The sequence below is a fragment of the Salvelinus sp. IW2-2015 genome, linkage group LG22 (assembly GCF_002910315.2).
Source record: "Salvelinus sp. IW2-2015 linkage group LG22, ASM291031v2, whole genome shotgun sequence".
Classification (NCBI taxonomy): Eukaryota; Metazoa; Chordata; class Actinopteri; order Salmoniformes; family Salmonidae; genus Salvelinus; species Salvelinus sp. IW2-2015.
In genome coordinates this window covers 4281188-4298454 of record NC_036862.1, presented here as the reverse complement: position 1 = coordinate 4298454, position 17267 = coordinate 4281188, and the positions used below count along the sequence as shown (strand labels likewise).

Below are 17267 nucleotides of genomic sequence, written 5' to 3'. Positions count from 1 at the left end.
ACTATGCAAAAATAAATAAAAATACAAGAATAACATTTTAGATTGTAATTAAAGACGGAATATATTGAACAACAATGGATGTGCTATTACACAAACCTCAAAATATGAATTTATGTAAATTCATTCAGTGCACACACCAGGAGATAATTAGTTGAATTTGTTGTAATAATGTTTAAACCTCATAATAATTATTATGTTAAAATAKGCTGTGTACTTGACATGGTTAAATTAAGAGTCAATTTATTCAAACTGTTTTAGAAACAGTTTTGCATTTGAATAGGAGAATTGAACAAGGGGAAGACAGTGTTCCAGTAAACATMTTAGTTGTTATTGATTATACCGTAATAGGCAACATCAACAAGTGTGACTAAAAACAGAGAGCAGAAAATATGGCAAAACATATACCTACATTGACCAATTGTCACTCAGAAATTAGTATAGGTTGTGTATACATAGACCAATTATGATATTTTGCCCAATTATTGGTATTTTGACCAATCAGATCAGATCTTTTGCCAATAATTGGGCAAAAAGATCAGAATTGGGCTGCCTGTGTATAGACAGCCGTGGATACCTACAATGACCAACTAGCGTTCAGGTGAGCTATATTCCAATGTGCTTGATACATGAATTMATTCTATGTAGTATGCTAGTGTGGACATTGAAACAGAGCGATTGTCCTTCTGTAATGTTCATAACAAAACAGTGGAGATCAACCAGGAGGTTCCATGTAGTCTGAGGTTGGTTCAGTGTGTAGAAGACAAGTCTTTTCACCCTCCATCTTCAAAGACGCAGATCAGGACGACCCATGACCTTTTTGAATTTTTGGATCATAAAACGAGAGCCAGAGCCCTAAAATGAAAAAAAGCACTTGAGGATATCAGACGGGATTCTCCAGAGAGGATTCTGATTAAGTGGCACACACACATGCACACACACACACCCTCACGCACACACACAGTGCTTTGAGTAGGACAAAGCATTCTTGATTGTGACTTGGCTCCATCAGTATCCATATCCATCACAATGCTCTTCGCTGTGGAAAATCCTGCACACTATGAACTTGCACGACCACACACAGCAAAGGGAGAGAAAAACTGTAAAATCATAGGCGGGGAAGACACTATTCGGTCGTCAAAACGTTATCAATGAGGTTGTGAAGAATCCAACGACCCACATTGATGACGTTAAGACAGCGCAACGTTTTCACCACTTTGCTTTTGCCACTGGGCTGCAGGTCTATGTAATAGACCAGCTTCGTTTTTGGTGTTGTGGTGAGTGCCCCCCCCTCCCAAGGGCCAGGACTGATTGGTGCAAATTGGAGGGGAATACTATTGAACTGAATAATTCAATTATTAACCTCATCTTCAATGGAAGAGCCTCATCTTGCTGGTGTTTCCAAATACTCAGAGTCTGTTTTATTTTTGTTTTTGTGAAAACAAAAATTTGTAATGCAGTAGAGTTGAGCTGTTTCTTTTTTGTTAATTCAGTTMTTTTTTCGAAAGCAAATTCAGAGTGATGAAAATATTGTGCGGTCGTAGTAAAAAGCCTTGTGCTCCTACTATAGCTAGCTCACTAGCTTGCAGCAGTGTTGTTGTTGGCAGACTGGAGAGAGGCAGAAGAGAGAGGGGGCACTCAGGACTAACACTACAGGCCAATCAGAGTCCGTTACTTACACAGTACCACTGTGCTCGCAGCAGCAGAGCTTACTTCTTCTTCCCTCCTAATGACATATTTTCAGTTTTTTTCTTCTGCGCCTCATTGAACAAAAGACACATCTTAATGTTAGAAAGTGGTTGGACGCAGACGGGTAATCCCCACCCCTCCCCCGATACAAATACCCCGGTTGATTRTGAGTAATAAGAAATTCCAATTCTCTCCAATGTTTTTCAACTAGGAAAAGTGGGAATTGGAATTGGAATTTGGTTTACTTTCCGAGTTGACTGGACTTCAAATGGAATTCACCCCGACCCTGAAGGACAGTGTAATGTTAAGTGAGAACAGATGTCCTACCTCTGTCATGGCGTCATCGATCTGCTTCAGCTCCTCGTAGTGGTCTCTGGAGTCTCTCAGAGGCTGCACCATGATCTCCTCAATCTGGGGGAAGAGCTGCAACACACAGGGGAGGATGGCGGGTAGGTATTCAGGATCGTATGGAATTGTCCATTGACATTGTTTTCAAGAGGTCATGAAATATAAGAGACGTGTACAAAACGGAGGCACACGCAAACACTCGCAGGCGGGCACGCATGCACACACGCATGTGTGCACAAACACCAACACCGACACACGCATACTTGCACACTATGTCAATCTAATATTGGAGCGGCAGGTAGCCTAGTGGTTAGAGCGTTGGGCCAGTAACCAAAAGCTGACGAGGTAAAAATCTGTCGTTCTGCTCCTGAACAAGTTAGTTAACACACTGTTCTTAGGCTGTCATTGTAAATAAGAATTTGTTCTTAACTGACTTGCCGAGTTAAATATATATATATATATATATATTTTAAATATGGTGACATTGCTTTGTAGTTCAAACACACACGCCTACCTTCATGACTGTCTCAAACATTGGGATGAGGACAAACTTGATGAATCCGATCTGGGCAGTGGGCTTGGTCACTTTGTCTCTGTCCATAAACGGAGCCACCGGCAGCCCTTCAGTCTTCTCCCTGTCACTCTGTCCATTCCCGAGACAGGAGGGTTTGCACATGTCACTCCACTCGTTAATGACATCATTCTAAATGAACAGACTAATCCTGATGAAGGCCAAGACGGCACCCGAAACACAATTGATTTTTACCCTTATAAATAAAGCATGCGCCACTTCAAGAGTGACAGCTGAGACTGTTTTCACCCCATAATTCCAATCAACACATTACTAGACTCATTATTATTAGACTTTATTATTATGCATGATTATTATTCGACTCGATCGAGGTCACCTGCATGAAATACTCCTCCAGCAGACAGTCCACCCAGGGTTCGGCCACCTCGGTAGGCCGGACCTCRTTGGAGATGTCACAGCATTTGATCAGAACCATCTTCAGCTGCACACATACGGACAAGGCATAAAGAGAACTTTTGGCCGTGCGTTATGTCGACACCAACCATAGTTTTTATCATTGGCTAGCGAGTTTGACTTTCCAGGAAAGGTCTACTTGTGGTAAAAGGCTTCGGAGCGCTTAAKATTAACACAGGCACTTTGTCTTAGAACCCTCTGGCTTTATTAAATAGGATGGACAGGACTGACGTCATGAAACCGAAATCAGTGTGCTGCAAACAGTTTAGCTGTCCCCATATCGGGCTTGAACCAGTGATCCTCTGCTCGCAGACACACGTGAACGCCCGCCTTGACAACGTACCAACCGTTTGAGCTATCAAAAAAAGATCTAATCTGACAGCTCCATCAGTGGCATTTCAAGATAGCTGTGGAGTGAGCTTCCAGTAYATTCTTATCTCCATTACAATCACATGATATCACCAGTCCACTATTCAAAGTCTTTCTTGGSTATGCACTATTTTTCCATCCCTGTATTTTTTAATTGAGCACCCCTCCTGCTTTCTGTTGTTTGCTGAAGTGCTGAGGCTATACCTGAACAAAGGTATGCCTATTTGGCACCTCTTGATATACAGTATACACAGACAGTTGATGCCGTGTGATGTGCGATACGTACGCATGTGACATGCTCCTCGTTGGTGAAGTCAAAGCTGTCCACTTTATGTTTGAAGGAGTCTAATATTTCTCCATGCCGGGCCATGTCTGTGGCCAAGATCAGGGTAATGATGGCCTGTAAAGGGAGATGGAATCATCACAAATTCTGAAACCCCCTCCTGCCTTAGGCCAACTCAAAACATCTCGTGGTTAGTTGGAGAGACGGAAATGCAAAAAGACAAAAGCAGCAACCCAAATGGGACCCTATTCCCAATATAGTGCACTACTTCTGTCAACAGTGGTGCACATGTAGGTAATAGGGTGCAAATTGGGATGCAGAAGAATCCCTGTGCATTAGCCTAGGACACCACCTACCTGTCTGATCTGCTTGTAGGCCTCCAATTCGACGTTGGCGAATATGTTGCACTCGGGCAGCGAGAGGATCTGGAAGGCCACGGCGCAGTGATGGTTCTCCAGGGGAGATATATCGTTGTAACGCACGGCCAGCTCTGTGCGAGCGTTGATCTGGTACCTGACGAGCAAAATACACCTCTGTGACAGTTGATTTATGCCTAAGACCAGGAGTGTTCCTTGACAACATGACCTGACCAGGGAAGCCTATAATCACTAGGGCCCAGAGTTTTACCCTGGTCATGTTACATGGTTAGGAAGGAACTTCTAACTTTACATCATCAAACCTGGAAGTATAGATWGGACCATTTCCACAATGTAATAACATCAATGAAGAAGTTCCAGAACATCTCTTTGTGAATGAACACGTCAGTATTGTGTCTATCGTCARCATCTATTCGGAGACCTAGTGAATGCTGTAGAGCAGGGGGAACTGAGGCGCAGAGTAGGAACCTTTGGGCACTTACGTGTTGTTGTAGCCGGGGTGGTCCAGGTCGTGGCACACTGCAGCTGTCATGAGAATGCCCATGTCCGTCAGAGTCATCTTCTCCTGAGGAACACACACAGCACATGTTAGTCTCCTATAAATCTCTAGTACAAGGTGCCAGGAGATTTTCCTGACATCCTGACCTGACCAGGAAAAAACTCTGGACCCTAGTTATAGACCATGTGTATCTGGTAAATTGCATGTATTATATTATATTAGTACCGTCGTTTCTTACCGGCAGGTTACACAGGTTAATCATGCCATACATCATCTGACTGACACAGAAGCAGTGGCGGAAGTTGTGGAACGGGTTGCTGCGATAGTTCTCCTGAATGCCCAGCTGTGAGAAAGAAAGCTGTCAATCAAACTGGCCAAATAGTCATCAATACTCTTTGGTTCTCTTCTATGAAGTTGTTGTTCCATATCAGTTTGCATGTCCACTTGTTGAGGTAATTGCTTTTATACAGTTCTACTTTTACCAGCCAGCGTTTGAGAGTGATGGGGTTCATGTTGAATTCCTTCACCAGTCCCAGGTCATGGTACATGTACTCCAAGCAGCTCAGCATCTAAGCCACCGATCAAAGACAAAGTCAAAGGAATACTACAGATCATCATCATAAGGCACAGCAAGTGCTCTATCTTAAACTTGATTGCTGACATGCAAAACATTTTGGGATTGGACTAATTAACAAAATACCAAAATATAGTTTTTGAGTGTAGATATTCCTTTAAGTTCACAGTTCGAGAAAACACTTCAAAATGTTTTACTACCAAAAATGTGATTATATATGCCTGGTTGGAAATATGATAGATATCAGATCTGAATCTCAAGAGAACAAACCTCATTGTGTTCCCAATGCCAGACATCGAATGTTGGCTTCTTCAGTGCTTCAATAGTCTCCTGGGATAAGGTGTACTGTAGTAATGAGAGAGAAATCACAGCATCAGTTCTAGGATTAATGATGTCAAAGTGATGAATATCTTTAGATATGTGTAGCCTACTGTATATTACTAGAATCCCCTAATTATGTACCTTTGGATAACTTGGGACGTCACGTCTGGGATTAAGCTTTTTCCCGTCGTCTGAGAAGTTGTACTTGCAGGGACAGTTCCCAACTCTGAAGAGATGCGAGCAAATCCATCATATTTGTATCATCAATCTACTAGCTGTATGATTTCTCTAAATCACAACAACATTTTAAAAGTCTTTCTATAGAATATCCTAAGAAATCTGGAGCATGGCTTGATGAGTGTCATTTATGTCAAAGGTCACCGTACCTCCCTCCTCCTCTGGATGTCATCTCATCTCGTAGTTTCTTTAGGTCATTTTTGCACTTCTCAATCTCCACCACCTTCAGTCCCTCCACTGTAACGACAACACGACTGTTAGTACATAAAACGGGGAATCCAGTAACAGTGAAACAACAGCACACAGAAACACACACACACACACACACAAAGAGAGAAACACACATCGAAAGTTCAGTTTAAAAAAAACTTGCACGTACACTCCACTCTTTTCTCCAACATTGCCAGTCTGTTGGTCACCTCAGTTTTCAGCTCGTTGATTCGGAAAGCCCTGCAAAAAAATATGTGAAAGGGGTTTGTTTGAAAAGCCTCTGGTGTCATGGAAGTATTTCTTCAGAAAAAGACTAAAGCGTAGCGCTTCTGTCTGCAGCGGAACATAAACGCACCAATTACCTGCTGAACTGCTCCGCCACCTGAGATAACACGTTCTGAAACATGTCTTCTTTATCTGTGGGTGCAAACAAACAAGAAATAAATCACCTTTAGTGATCAAAATGCTACCTGTGAACATGAAGAAATGTTTAGTAGCCAGATCTGTTGTTTTTACATTGTTTTAACGTTTTGCTGTGATCGCTTTATGCGAGCTATGTGAGTAAAATTGAATTAAGGACTAAAAGGTAAAAGTCTAAAAAGTGTTTCTGAATTTGAAATATCATGTTGGTACTTCACCTCCTAGCTGACCGGTGGATAAAGAAATGACTTTGTACAAGGAGCTGTAAAACATGTCAGTGACATTCCAACATCATTGTCTACATCACATTTGAAAATCATTTTTACACATCGTACAAATGCTAGGCATTCTTTGGATTAACAACGGTCAGGAATGATTTTCTATGACCGAGATCAATAAATATACTGTATCAATGAGATTTGGTGATTAGGGTAAAGGTGATGTGTTACTTGGGAGAGTTGGTAGGCATAGTAGGGTCTATGGACACCAGGGCCCCTTCAGGATCTACCATCATGATAGCAGTATTCCTATGGACGGGGAGCAACAAGAATAAATAATAAGGGTGCGTTCCAAATAGCACCCTATTCCCAAACGGCACTACTTTTGACCAGGGCACAAAAGTAGTGCACTATACCGGGTTCCAACCTACATTTCTTGTTAGCATTCTCTAAAACACACGCTAATAAGCTTGTCGTTTGGTGTTTACTTGTAGTTGACTTATCATTCATACAGCTCTGTCAGGATAGTGAGTCGATACATTTGTAGTGAACTTGAAACACGGGTTTTGTGTGTAATGCATACTTTAGACGGATGTGTGACTGCGGGGGAGTGGTGGGAGAGACGAGAGAAGGAGAAATGTCACTGACCTGGGGATGTTGGACGAGGAACAAAGGAGCTCCTTGATGTCACATGGGCTGCAGTGACGACTGAAAACCACCTGTGAAAAAGAAGGCCGACGCGTGGTGAGAGTCGTTCTTGTCGCTCTACGCATCTCAAGCAACCTAAAACAGTCCGCTCTCTGCGAGACCTAAGTGTGTTATGTAAAAAAAAATAAAAAAAATCTGCAGTGTCTAAAGTGGAAAGAGTGGGGGAAGAAAACAATTGTATTTTTAAAAAGGTTTATTTATCATTTATTTAAACAGGGAAGTTACATTAAGATGCACATGTCTCTTTCAAGTGAACCCTGTATGTTGAGAGTTAAGATGCCGAGGACTAAATCACAAAGGCATGCAGTTGAAGACGTGTGTGAACTAAACACAGTGTAGCCTACCCTTGTCAGGGACCAACCCAATCTCGTGGATAATACGACGACTCTAACAGCATACTAGCAACAAATCCTTGCGTCATCAACCCAGTGAGAGAGTTTGTATCGTTCTCTGTAAATCACGGCAATAGACACAGAATTGCCAAAACAGATTATACATTTTATAAACAATGTCAGTTATGTAGTGGTATACTGACGGCACTCATGTTCGTTTCATAGTGTGTCTGTCTGAAATGAATTGTCAAATAAAGTGCATCTAAGCTTGCGATGTTGGCTAGCCTCCAACAACCTGAAGACCTTTTTGCACAAGCAGATGTAGTAGACAATCCCTCAAACTCTCGAGGCCTTGAATGGACATGTGTCACTTTCAGGTCTCTACTTGAAAAACTCTATGCCGCCATAACAACAGAGGTTTGTGTAATCCCAAGTATACTGGCTTTACTAAATGCCTAGCTCTATGTATCCAAAATCCAAGCAGACTTAAAGAAATAGGCAAGTCAGTGTTCAAAGGTAACAAAATCTGGTTGAGTCACTTGTGCTAAGTGGATAAAATATGAAGAGGGCATTGACCATTTTTATACCTGAATGCATTCTAGGTTTAATGGGCCAAAGAAATTGGAGGACATATCCATTGGAGAAGCAGTTGCTTTTTGAAATGCTGCCAAATGCAACATTGCATAGCACTGTTTGGACATTAGATCTGAAGTTTGGACACACCTACTCATTCAAGGAGTTTTCTTTACTTTTACTATTTTCTACATTGTAGAAGAAAAGTGAAGACATCAAAACTATGAAATAACACATATGGAATCATGTAGTAAATGAAAAAGTGTTAAACAAATCCAAATATATTTTATATTTGAGATTCTTCAAAGTAGCCACCCTTTGCCTAGATGACCGCTTTGCACACTCTTGGAATTCTCTCAACCAGCTTCATGGAATGCATTTCAATTAACAAGTGTGCCTTGTTAAAAGTAAATTTGTGTAATTTCTTTCCTTCTTGATGCGTTTGAGCCAATCAGTTGTGTTGTGATAAGGTAGGGTGGTGTACAGAAGATAGACCTATTTGGTAAAAGACAAAGTCCATATTGTGGCAAGAACAGCTCAAATAAACAAAGAGAAATGACAATCCATCATTACTTTATCACATGAAGGTCAGTCAATACAGAACATTTCAATAACTTTGAAAGTTTCTTCAAGTGCACTCGCAAAAACCATGAAGTGCTATGATGAAACTGGCTCTCATGAGGACCGCCACAGGAAAGGAAGACCCAGAGTTACCTCTGCTGCAAAGGATAAGTTCATTAGACTTTACAGCCTCAGAAATTGCAGCCCAAATAAATGTTTCACAGAGTTCAGGTAACACATCTCAATATCAACTGTTCAGAGTTGACTGCGTGAATCAGGCCTTCGTGGTTGAATTGCTGCAAAGAAACCAATAAGGACAACTATAAGAAGAGACTTGCTTAGGCCAAGAAACACGAGCAATGGACCTTAGACCGGTGGCAATCTGTCCTTTGGTCTAATGGTTCCAAATTGGAGATGTTTGGTTCCAACCGCCGTGTCTTTGTGAGACTCAGAATAGGTGAACAGAGGATCTCTGCATGTGTGGTTCCCAAAGTGAAGCATGGAGGAGGAGGTGTGATGCTGAGGGGGTGCTTTGCTGGTGACACTGTCTGTGATTTATTTAGAATTCAAGGCACACTTAACCAGCATGGCCACCACAGCATTCTGCAGCGGTAAGCCATCCCATCTGGTTTGTGTTTAGTGGGACTAACAATTGTTTTTTAACAGGACAATGACCCAACACACCTCCAGGCTGCGTAAGGGCTATCTTGACCAAGAAGGAGAGTGATGGAGTGCTGCATCAGATGACCTGGCCTCCACAATCACCCAACCTCAACCAAATTGAGATGGTTTGGGATGAGTTGGACCGCAGAGTGAAGGAAAAGCAGCCAACAAGTACTCAACATTGCTGTCATCAAGGCAAAGTGTGGCTTCTTTGAATATATTTTGATTTGTTTAACTCTTTTTTGATTACTACATGATTCCATATGTGTTATTTCCTAGTTTTGATGTCTACACTATTATTTAACAATGTAGAAAATAGTACAAATAAAGAAAAACCCTGAAATGAGAAGATGTGTCCAAACATTTGACTGGCACTGTATCTGTAGAGAAACTTCAGCGCAATGTGCAATGTGAGCATCGAGCTCACCATTTTTTGTTGTTGAATGAAATGGAATTCAAATAATTTAACTTCACTAGGGTAGGGGGCAGCATTTGGAATTTTGGATGAAAAGCGTGCCCAAATTAAACGGYCTGCTACTCAGGCCCAGAAGCTAGGATATTTTAGATTTGGATAGAAAACACTCTAAAGTTTCCAAAACTGTTAAAATAATGTCTCTGAGTATAACAGAACTGATATGGCAGGCGAAAACCTGAGGAAAATCTATCCAGGAAGTACTATTATTTTGAAAGGCTGTTTTTCCATTGAAAGCCTATCCACCATACAAAGACTTAGGACCCAGTTCACGATCTCTATGGCTTCTTCTACATGTGGCCAGTCTTTAGGCATTGTTTCAGGCTTTTACTCTGAAAAATGAGGGAGATACAGCACTTTCAATGAGTGGACAGTGGCAATTTCCAGACATGAAGCCAGCACGTGATTGGGAGCGCGCCTTTCTTGTTTCTCCTTTTCTATTGACAAAGCTTTTGTCTGGTTGAAATATTATTGATTATTTATTACAAAAACAACCTGAGGATTGATTTTAAACATCGTTTGACATGTTTCTACGAACTTTTATTGTACTTTTTTGACTTTTTGTCTGGGTGTTGAGAGCACGCTTTGTGCCTTTGGATTACTGAACTAAACGCACCAACAAAACTGAAGTTTTTGGACATAAAGAGGGACATTATCGAACAAAATGAACATTTATTGTGTAACATGGAGTCCTGGGAGTGCCACCAGATGAAGATCATCAAAGGGAAGTGATTAATTTAATCGCTATTTCTGACTTTGTGATTCCTCTCCCTGGCTGGAAAATGTCTGTATGGTGTTTTGTGGCTAGGCGCTGTCCTAACATAATCACATGGTGTGCTTTCGCCGTAATGCCTTTTTGAAATCTGACACAGCGGTTGGATTAACAAGAAGTGTATATTTAATCGTATAACACTTGAATCTTTCATCAATGTTTATGATGAGTATTTCTGTAATTTGATTTGGCTCTCTGCAATTTCACCGGATGTTATTTGAGACAATGCATTACTGAACATAACGCGCCAATTTAAACTGAGGTTTTTGGACATAAAGAGGGACATTATCGAACAAAACRAACATTTATTGTGTAACATGGAATCCTGGGAGTGCCACCAGATGAAGATCATCAAAGGTTAGTGATTCATTTAATCGCTATTTCTGACTTTTGTGAGTCCTCTCCTTGGCTGTGAAATGTCTGTATGGTTTCTTGTGGCTAGGCGCTGTCCTAACATAATCGCATGGTGTGCTTTCGCCGTAAAGCCTTTTTGAAATCGGACACTGTGGTTGGATTAACAAGAAGTTAATCTTTAAAATGGTGTATTATGGGATTTTTGTTGTTTGAATTTGGCGCCCTGCAATTTCACTGGCTGTTGTCGAGGTGGGATGCTAGCGTCCCAATGATACCGGAGAGGTTAACCGACATCGGTCAATTAGTTGTTTAAAAAAATGTGGTTGGAGTCTTTAACCATTTTCCGGGCCTTCCTTTCACTCCAGGTCCTGGATGGCAGGGAGCTCGCTCCCAATGATGTACTGGGCTGTCCGCATCACCATCTGTAGAGCCATGTGATCGAGGACAGTACATTTGCCATACCAAGCAGTGATGCAACTAGTCAAAATGCTCTCAATGCTACAGCTGTAGGACTTTTTGAGGATTTGAGGGCCCATACCATTTTAGATTCTTAGTGATTTGCACAGAGAGGAACTCTCGACCCGCTCCACTGCAGCCTCATCGATGTGGGTGGTACCCCCCCATCCCCCCGTCCCCCCGTATCTTGTAGTCCACTATCAGCTCCTTGGCCTTACTGACGTGGAGGGAGTGGTTGTTGTTCCGGCCCCACACTGCCAGGTCACAGGCCTCCTTCTTTCTGTAGGCTGTCTCATCGTCGTCGGTGATCAGGCCTACCACCGTCGCATCGTCAGCAAACTTGATGATGGTGTTGGAGTTGTGTGTGGTAATGCAGTTGTGGTTGAACAGGGAGTACAGGAGGGGACTAAGCACACACCCTGTGGGGCCCTCGTGTTGAGGGTCAGCGTGATGTAGGTGATGTTACATACCCTCACCACCTGGGGGCGGCCCGTCAGGAAGTCCAGGATTCAGTTGCAGAGGGAGGTGTGCACTCCCAGGGTCCTAAGCTTGGTGACGAGCTTGGAGGGGACAATGGTGTTGAATTCTGAGCTGTAGTCAATGAACAGCACTCTCACACTGGTATTCCTCTTACGCATCTAGGTGGATGAGGGGAGTGTGGAGTGCAATTGAGAATGTGTCGTCTATGGTTCTGTTGGGGCGTTATGCAAATTGGAGTAGGTCTAGTGTTGATGTGTGCCATATCCAGCCTCTAAAAGCATGTCATGATTACAGATGTGAATGCTTACAGGGCGGTAGTCATTGTGGCAGGAAGCGTTAGAGTTCTTGGGAACAGTAATGATGGTGGTCATCTTAAAACATTTGGGGATTACAGACTGGGACACGGAGAGGTTGAAAATGACTGTGAATAAGCCTGCCAGCTGTTATGCGCATGCTCTGACAAAGTGCCCTGGAATACCATCGGGCCCCACGGCCTTGTGGGTGTTGACCTGATTAAACTTTGCTCACAACGACCTCAGAGAGCGAGATCGCTCAAACTTCTGAGTCGGTGGCGACCCTCACACCACAATGTTGTAGCTTATATGATGAGAGCAAATATGAGACACAGTAGCCTATATTGTTGCCTATCTGCATTACATGCTTACAGTGCAATGGCCCGGGAGCTGCGATAACAAGAACATACTGGGTAGGCTAGTGATGTTTCTACCCTCACAAATATCACGTTCTGTTTCTTCCCCCTTTGATAATGAATCAGTCCACCACACAGTGGTTTTCCTTACAGTACAGTGAGTGCATACGTTTTCTGCATGTGATCCTTGCGGGAATTTAAACTACAACGTTGGAAGCAACGCGCTTTCACCAACTGAGCCACACAGGGCCATCTCCTCAGACTCAGGGGGGAGTAGAAAACAATTGAGGCATAGAACATACTTGCAACAGGTGGCACTGTCTGTGTTTGTTTCAAAGTCCGCCACGAACACCTGTGAACCACGCCGTCACACCACCTCTTGGTCTATTTTTAGCACAACTTGAAAACACAGCTACTTCAGAGGCCTCTCACATGACTCATGTTTTGAGGAGTATTTACAACGTATTCACCCCGAATGTAGAAATAAAATAGAGAATATAGGCAACAAGGGGCACAGAATGACTGGTGCACGAGAGTAGGTGTGGGGTAACCGACAAAAACCGTGGAGCCATAATGAACCCACATTCTGTCAATCTCATTGGCCACCTGTAGAGATTATATGACTTTGGCGAGCTTTTGGTTTGGTCACCTGATTCATACAGTAGTCAAATCATACTGCAGCCTACCTGTAGCCTACCATTACCAGAAAAATGACATCATTTCAGCATCTGTCTGTCTATTGGTTGACTCCCTCATTGCAGCCAGGGACCTCAATGATTGAAGGGATGTAATCAAACAAGATCATTTGGATGCTGTGCGTGGGAGTCCCCACACAGTGACCCCAGCTCTCCCACTGACTAGCTCAGAGGACATCTCCTCTTACACAGAAGAGAAGAGCATGATTACTCTGTCTGTGGATCTCATTTTGGTCAACTAGGATATTTGCTAATGAAAATGGATGGAACTCGTGGATAGGTAATAAGAGATGAATTCTTGGTGTTCACTATTTCATTTTAAGTATGCTGACTAGCTACGGTAGAGAAAATAGCTGATGGCGCAATCTGTTAACTCAGCTGATTCGGATAATATCAGATAGAATTCGATAATTAAAAAAGATATAATAATTGGGGAGAAAATATAAACCTCATAAAGAGGTGGACGCACCTTATCCAGGGACAACGATCAAAAAAGGGAATGGGGAAAAGAGAGACAATATAAATCTCCTAGAGTAGGACCCACCTTCTGAACCTTACCATCTACGTCCAGATAGATGGTTTTTGGGGCATAGGAAGAGGAGCTGGAACCCATGCTGATTCCTCTATGCTTCTCTCTCGTTCTCGTTCTCTCTCTAGCTCTCTCTCTCGCTCTCACTAATCCAGCAGGAGGAAGGTTTGGAGCCCCCGTCCTCCTGCAGAGGAGCCTATATGGCCAGGGTCAGAGCCCTGGGAAACACAGAGAGATGCTATGACTGCAACACAGGAGCCACTATTGAAATACTGCAATAAACAACTTCATTGGAACTGAGACTTGAAAATGATGAATCATTACATATGCTGATTTTACGATTTCAATTCATCTGTAATCCAGAAAACAATTGAAGCACCATCACCATTTTTTCACTTATAAAGCAGTTTTGCATTGTAATTTTCAACTGCACACTAAAATCACGGATCAAATATGACCAATCAATTGCTTTCATCTCATAATTTCCATCTACCTCCATCAACACATATGAAATTATTATCACTCTTCTGACTATGACAACACAAATATGAAAAACAGCATTGTAAGGACAATACACATAAATACAATTAAATCACAAATGTATTCTGAAGCTCTATCTTGGAATCTAATCCGTCATGGTAAAATACTAATTAAACACATCATAATGACTTACTGTGTCAGCGATGGCGTTTTCCCTTGACGCGAGAGAAGCTTCGGAACTTTCCCGGCGCTGCTGGTGCTACTAATACACAGAGTGAGATGGGAGAACCTGGGGGTATTTTTTCAAAAATTGGCACTCTGGTCCGTTGCCAGGGGACTGTTACTACGGTGATAAAAAAAAGAGGCTGCCCTCCTATCTCCATAATGTCTTTAGTATAGAAGCTGTGAAAGCTGTCACACACTCATTTCCATACGTCTTATCAATGAGATATATGCATGTATGCACGGGATGATTCAAGTGTCTTTATTACTTCATACCTTATTACTTGTGTGCTTTGTCAGTAAGTTAATTGACTGGAGGTCAAAATACAATAGAAGGGGGTATGTAGGATTAGTGGATTAGTGGCTCGGTGGACGTTAGTTAGGCAATTAATACTTGTCAGAACATGGATCAAGTGAAACTGCTGCTTTCTCTCACTATCGAGGGAGCAGAAGATACGGCATTTAACCCTTCGGAAGAACATGTAGAAATACGTTCAAGCTATTTGGATAGCTCTGCTGTGTTGTGGCAACACAATCCACGTTCACAAATAAAGTTGTCTTTATTTCATTTGCAGGCAGCATCCACTTCACGTCGATGGATTTTAGAACTAAAAGGTGGCTTTGAGGTCAAGTGGGACCTTATCGTCCACCTGTGGGGTCATCCAACAGCTCTTCATTCACACACACACACACACACACACACACACACACACACACACACACACACCTCTCTCTCCTCAACCCCTCATTGAAAATCAGACAAGCAGATGGTTTAGTCAGACAAGTTCAGCAGCAGACAACTTGAGATCTAGAGATCACAAGAGATCTACCAGTCTTCCCATATCCCTTTAACTCCTCTTTTCAACATCATATCGACTGCTGTGAATCTATGTAGGCCTACAGTAAGTAGACATTGTGATAAAAGTCAATCACTATTCACTCTGGATTAAGAAGCACGTTTATGTCTAAACCAATGGGCTATTCTACCATATCAAAATCAAATACACTTTGCGCTCAAGCCCTCTATTCTCATTCRGTATCAACAACCTTCAAAATTCAACAGAGCCAACTGAGTTCAATCAAGGTTAAGGCTAGCATTAGAACCAACGATCCATAACACAAACTCACAAAGATGTCTTTCATAAAACAATGTGGGCTACCATTTGGCAATGCTCATGCTGTCACTGTCGTTCCTCCCTCTCTCACGATCTATCCCGCGGTTTGAGAGGAGAGTGTGTGTGAATGTGCGTGCGTGTGTACGCATGCTTGAATTCCCATGTGTGTGTGTGGCACGCTCACACTAGGCAAGACTATGCCTATTCCAACCATACAGGTCTGCTATAGTTAATTGCACTGGGGGAGGAATCACAGCTTCCTCTACCTTGATTCTCAGGGACGGATATGCCACTGACCGACTGACTCCTCAACACAACACAAGCCAGATAGAGCCACACGAACATAGCTGGTGCGGCCAACCTATCCCTAAGGTACAAGTACAGGCCTTGAGAACACATTACCTTAGTGGGAGAGACAGAGAGGCAGAAAAAGCACATTGAGAGCTCGGACTAATACGAGAGATGAGAGATGGCTCCGTAGAGCAAAGATCATTTCCCCAAACATTAAACTCAGTCAAACAGATCTACTCTTCTGTATTTGTTTACAATATTATATTGTGCCAGCCCAGCTCAGCCGCCTAAAGAAGTGTTGTGTTTAAATGATCTTTATAAATGGAATAGGAACAGTGGGGCTGAGAACAAAACCAGATATATTTTCAATGCTTATGTAAATTGAGAGAAAGGAGCATCACACCTTTTTGTGTAATCGGGGAGGCAGAATCAACAGGACAAAGGCAACAATGTGAAATGTGCGGTCCGATTTTCATGATAAGTGACGTACGACCAATCTCTCTCTCTCTTTCTCTCTAGCTCTCTCTCTATCTCTCTCAATCTCTCTCCTACTCTCTAACTCACACCTATCTCTCTCGCTCTCTCTCTCTCTTTCTCTCTCTCTCTCTCTCAATCTCTCTCCTACTCTCAAACTCACACCTATCTCTCTCTCTCTAGTTCTCTCTCGCTCTCTCTCTCTATTGCTTCCCCTCTCTCCCTCTATCTCCTTCCCCAATCCCTCTCTCTCTCTACCCCCACTCTCTCTCTCTGTCTGTCACACCCTGATCTTGTTTACCTGTCCTTGTGATTGTCTCCACTACCTCCAGGTGTCGCTTATTATCCCGGTGTATATATCCCTGTGTTTCCTGTCTCTCTGTGCCAGTTCGTCTTGTTTGCCAAGTCAACCAGTGGTTTTCCTTGCTCCTATTTTTCCCAGTTTCTGTTTGTTTCTAGTACTCCTGGTTTCGACCCTTGCCTGTCCTGACTCCGTACCCCTGCCTGGCCTGACCTCGAGACTGCCTATTGTCTGGTACTGTTTGGACTCTGACCTGGTTTATGAACTCTCGCCTGTCCCCGACCTGCCTTTGCCTACTCCCTTTGTTACAATAAATATCGTACCTCTACCATCTGCCTCCGGTGTCTGCATTTGGGTCTCGCCTTGTGCCCTTACACTCTCCCCTGCTCCCTCAGACCCCAACACAGCTCAGAACTGTTGAAGACTGCTCAGAAGCTCATTTTATCCCCTTTCTCTATCCTTTCTCGAAATCCTTTATGTTTTGTGTCTGGAGGGTGAAAGACCCTTATTTACCTATTCTTCCTGTTTGTCCTCCCCTGTAGCTATCGGATACGTCAAGCACAGATACTGTATTTTTCTAATACAGTTCATGCAATTCTACTTATTTTGCCAT

At 42.7% G+C, this 17267-nt stretch overlaps 1 protein-coding gene across 2 annotated transcripts; it reads right to left on the bottom strand.

The window, feature by feature from the left end:
* Window positions 1-205: 205 nt before the first annotated feature.
* On the bottom strand, window positions 206-14532 carry pde9ac (phosphodiesterase 9ac). 2 transcript variants are annotated; one of them, XM_024014174.3, is made up of 19 exons: window positions 14445-14532; window positions 13787-13989; window positions 7176-7246; window positions 6759-6836; window positions 6528-6571; window positions 6252-6306; window positions 6059-6129; window positions 5829-5916; window positions 5584-5668; window positions 5392-5466; window positions 5030-5116; window positions 4786-4890; window positions 4531-4613; window positions 4028-4184; window positions 3675-3788; window positions 2943-3047; window positions 2549-2677; window positions 2014-2109; window positions 206-852 (listed from the first exon to the last, which is right to left on the bottom strand). In XM_024014174.3, exons 2-19 carry the CDS (start codon window positions 13853-13855, stop codon window positions 784-786), a joined length of 1581 nt encoding a protein of 526 aa, XP_023869942.1. In that variant the 5' UTR covers window positions 13856-13989; window positions 14445-14532; the 3' UTR covers window positions 206-783. The 2 variants fall into 2 exon arrangements, with proteins under 2 accessions (XP_023869942.1, XP_070290065.1); XM_070433964.1 differs by lacking the exons at window positions 13787-13989; window positions 14445-14532 and having other exon boundaries at window positions 7176-7313.
* Between the last annotated feature and the right edge of the window lie 2735 nt (window positions 14533-17267).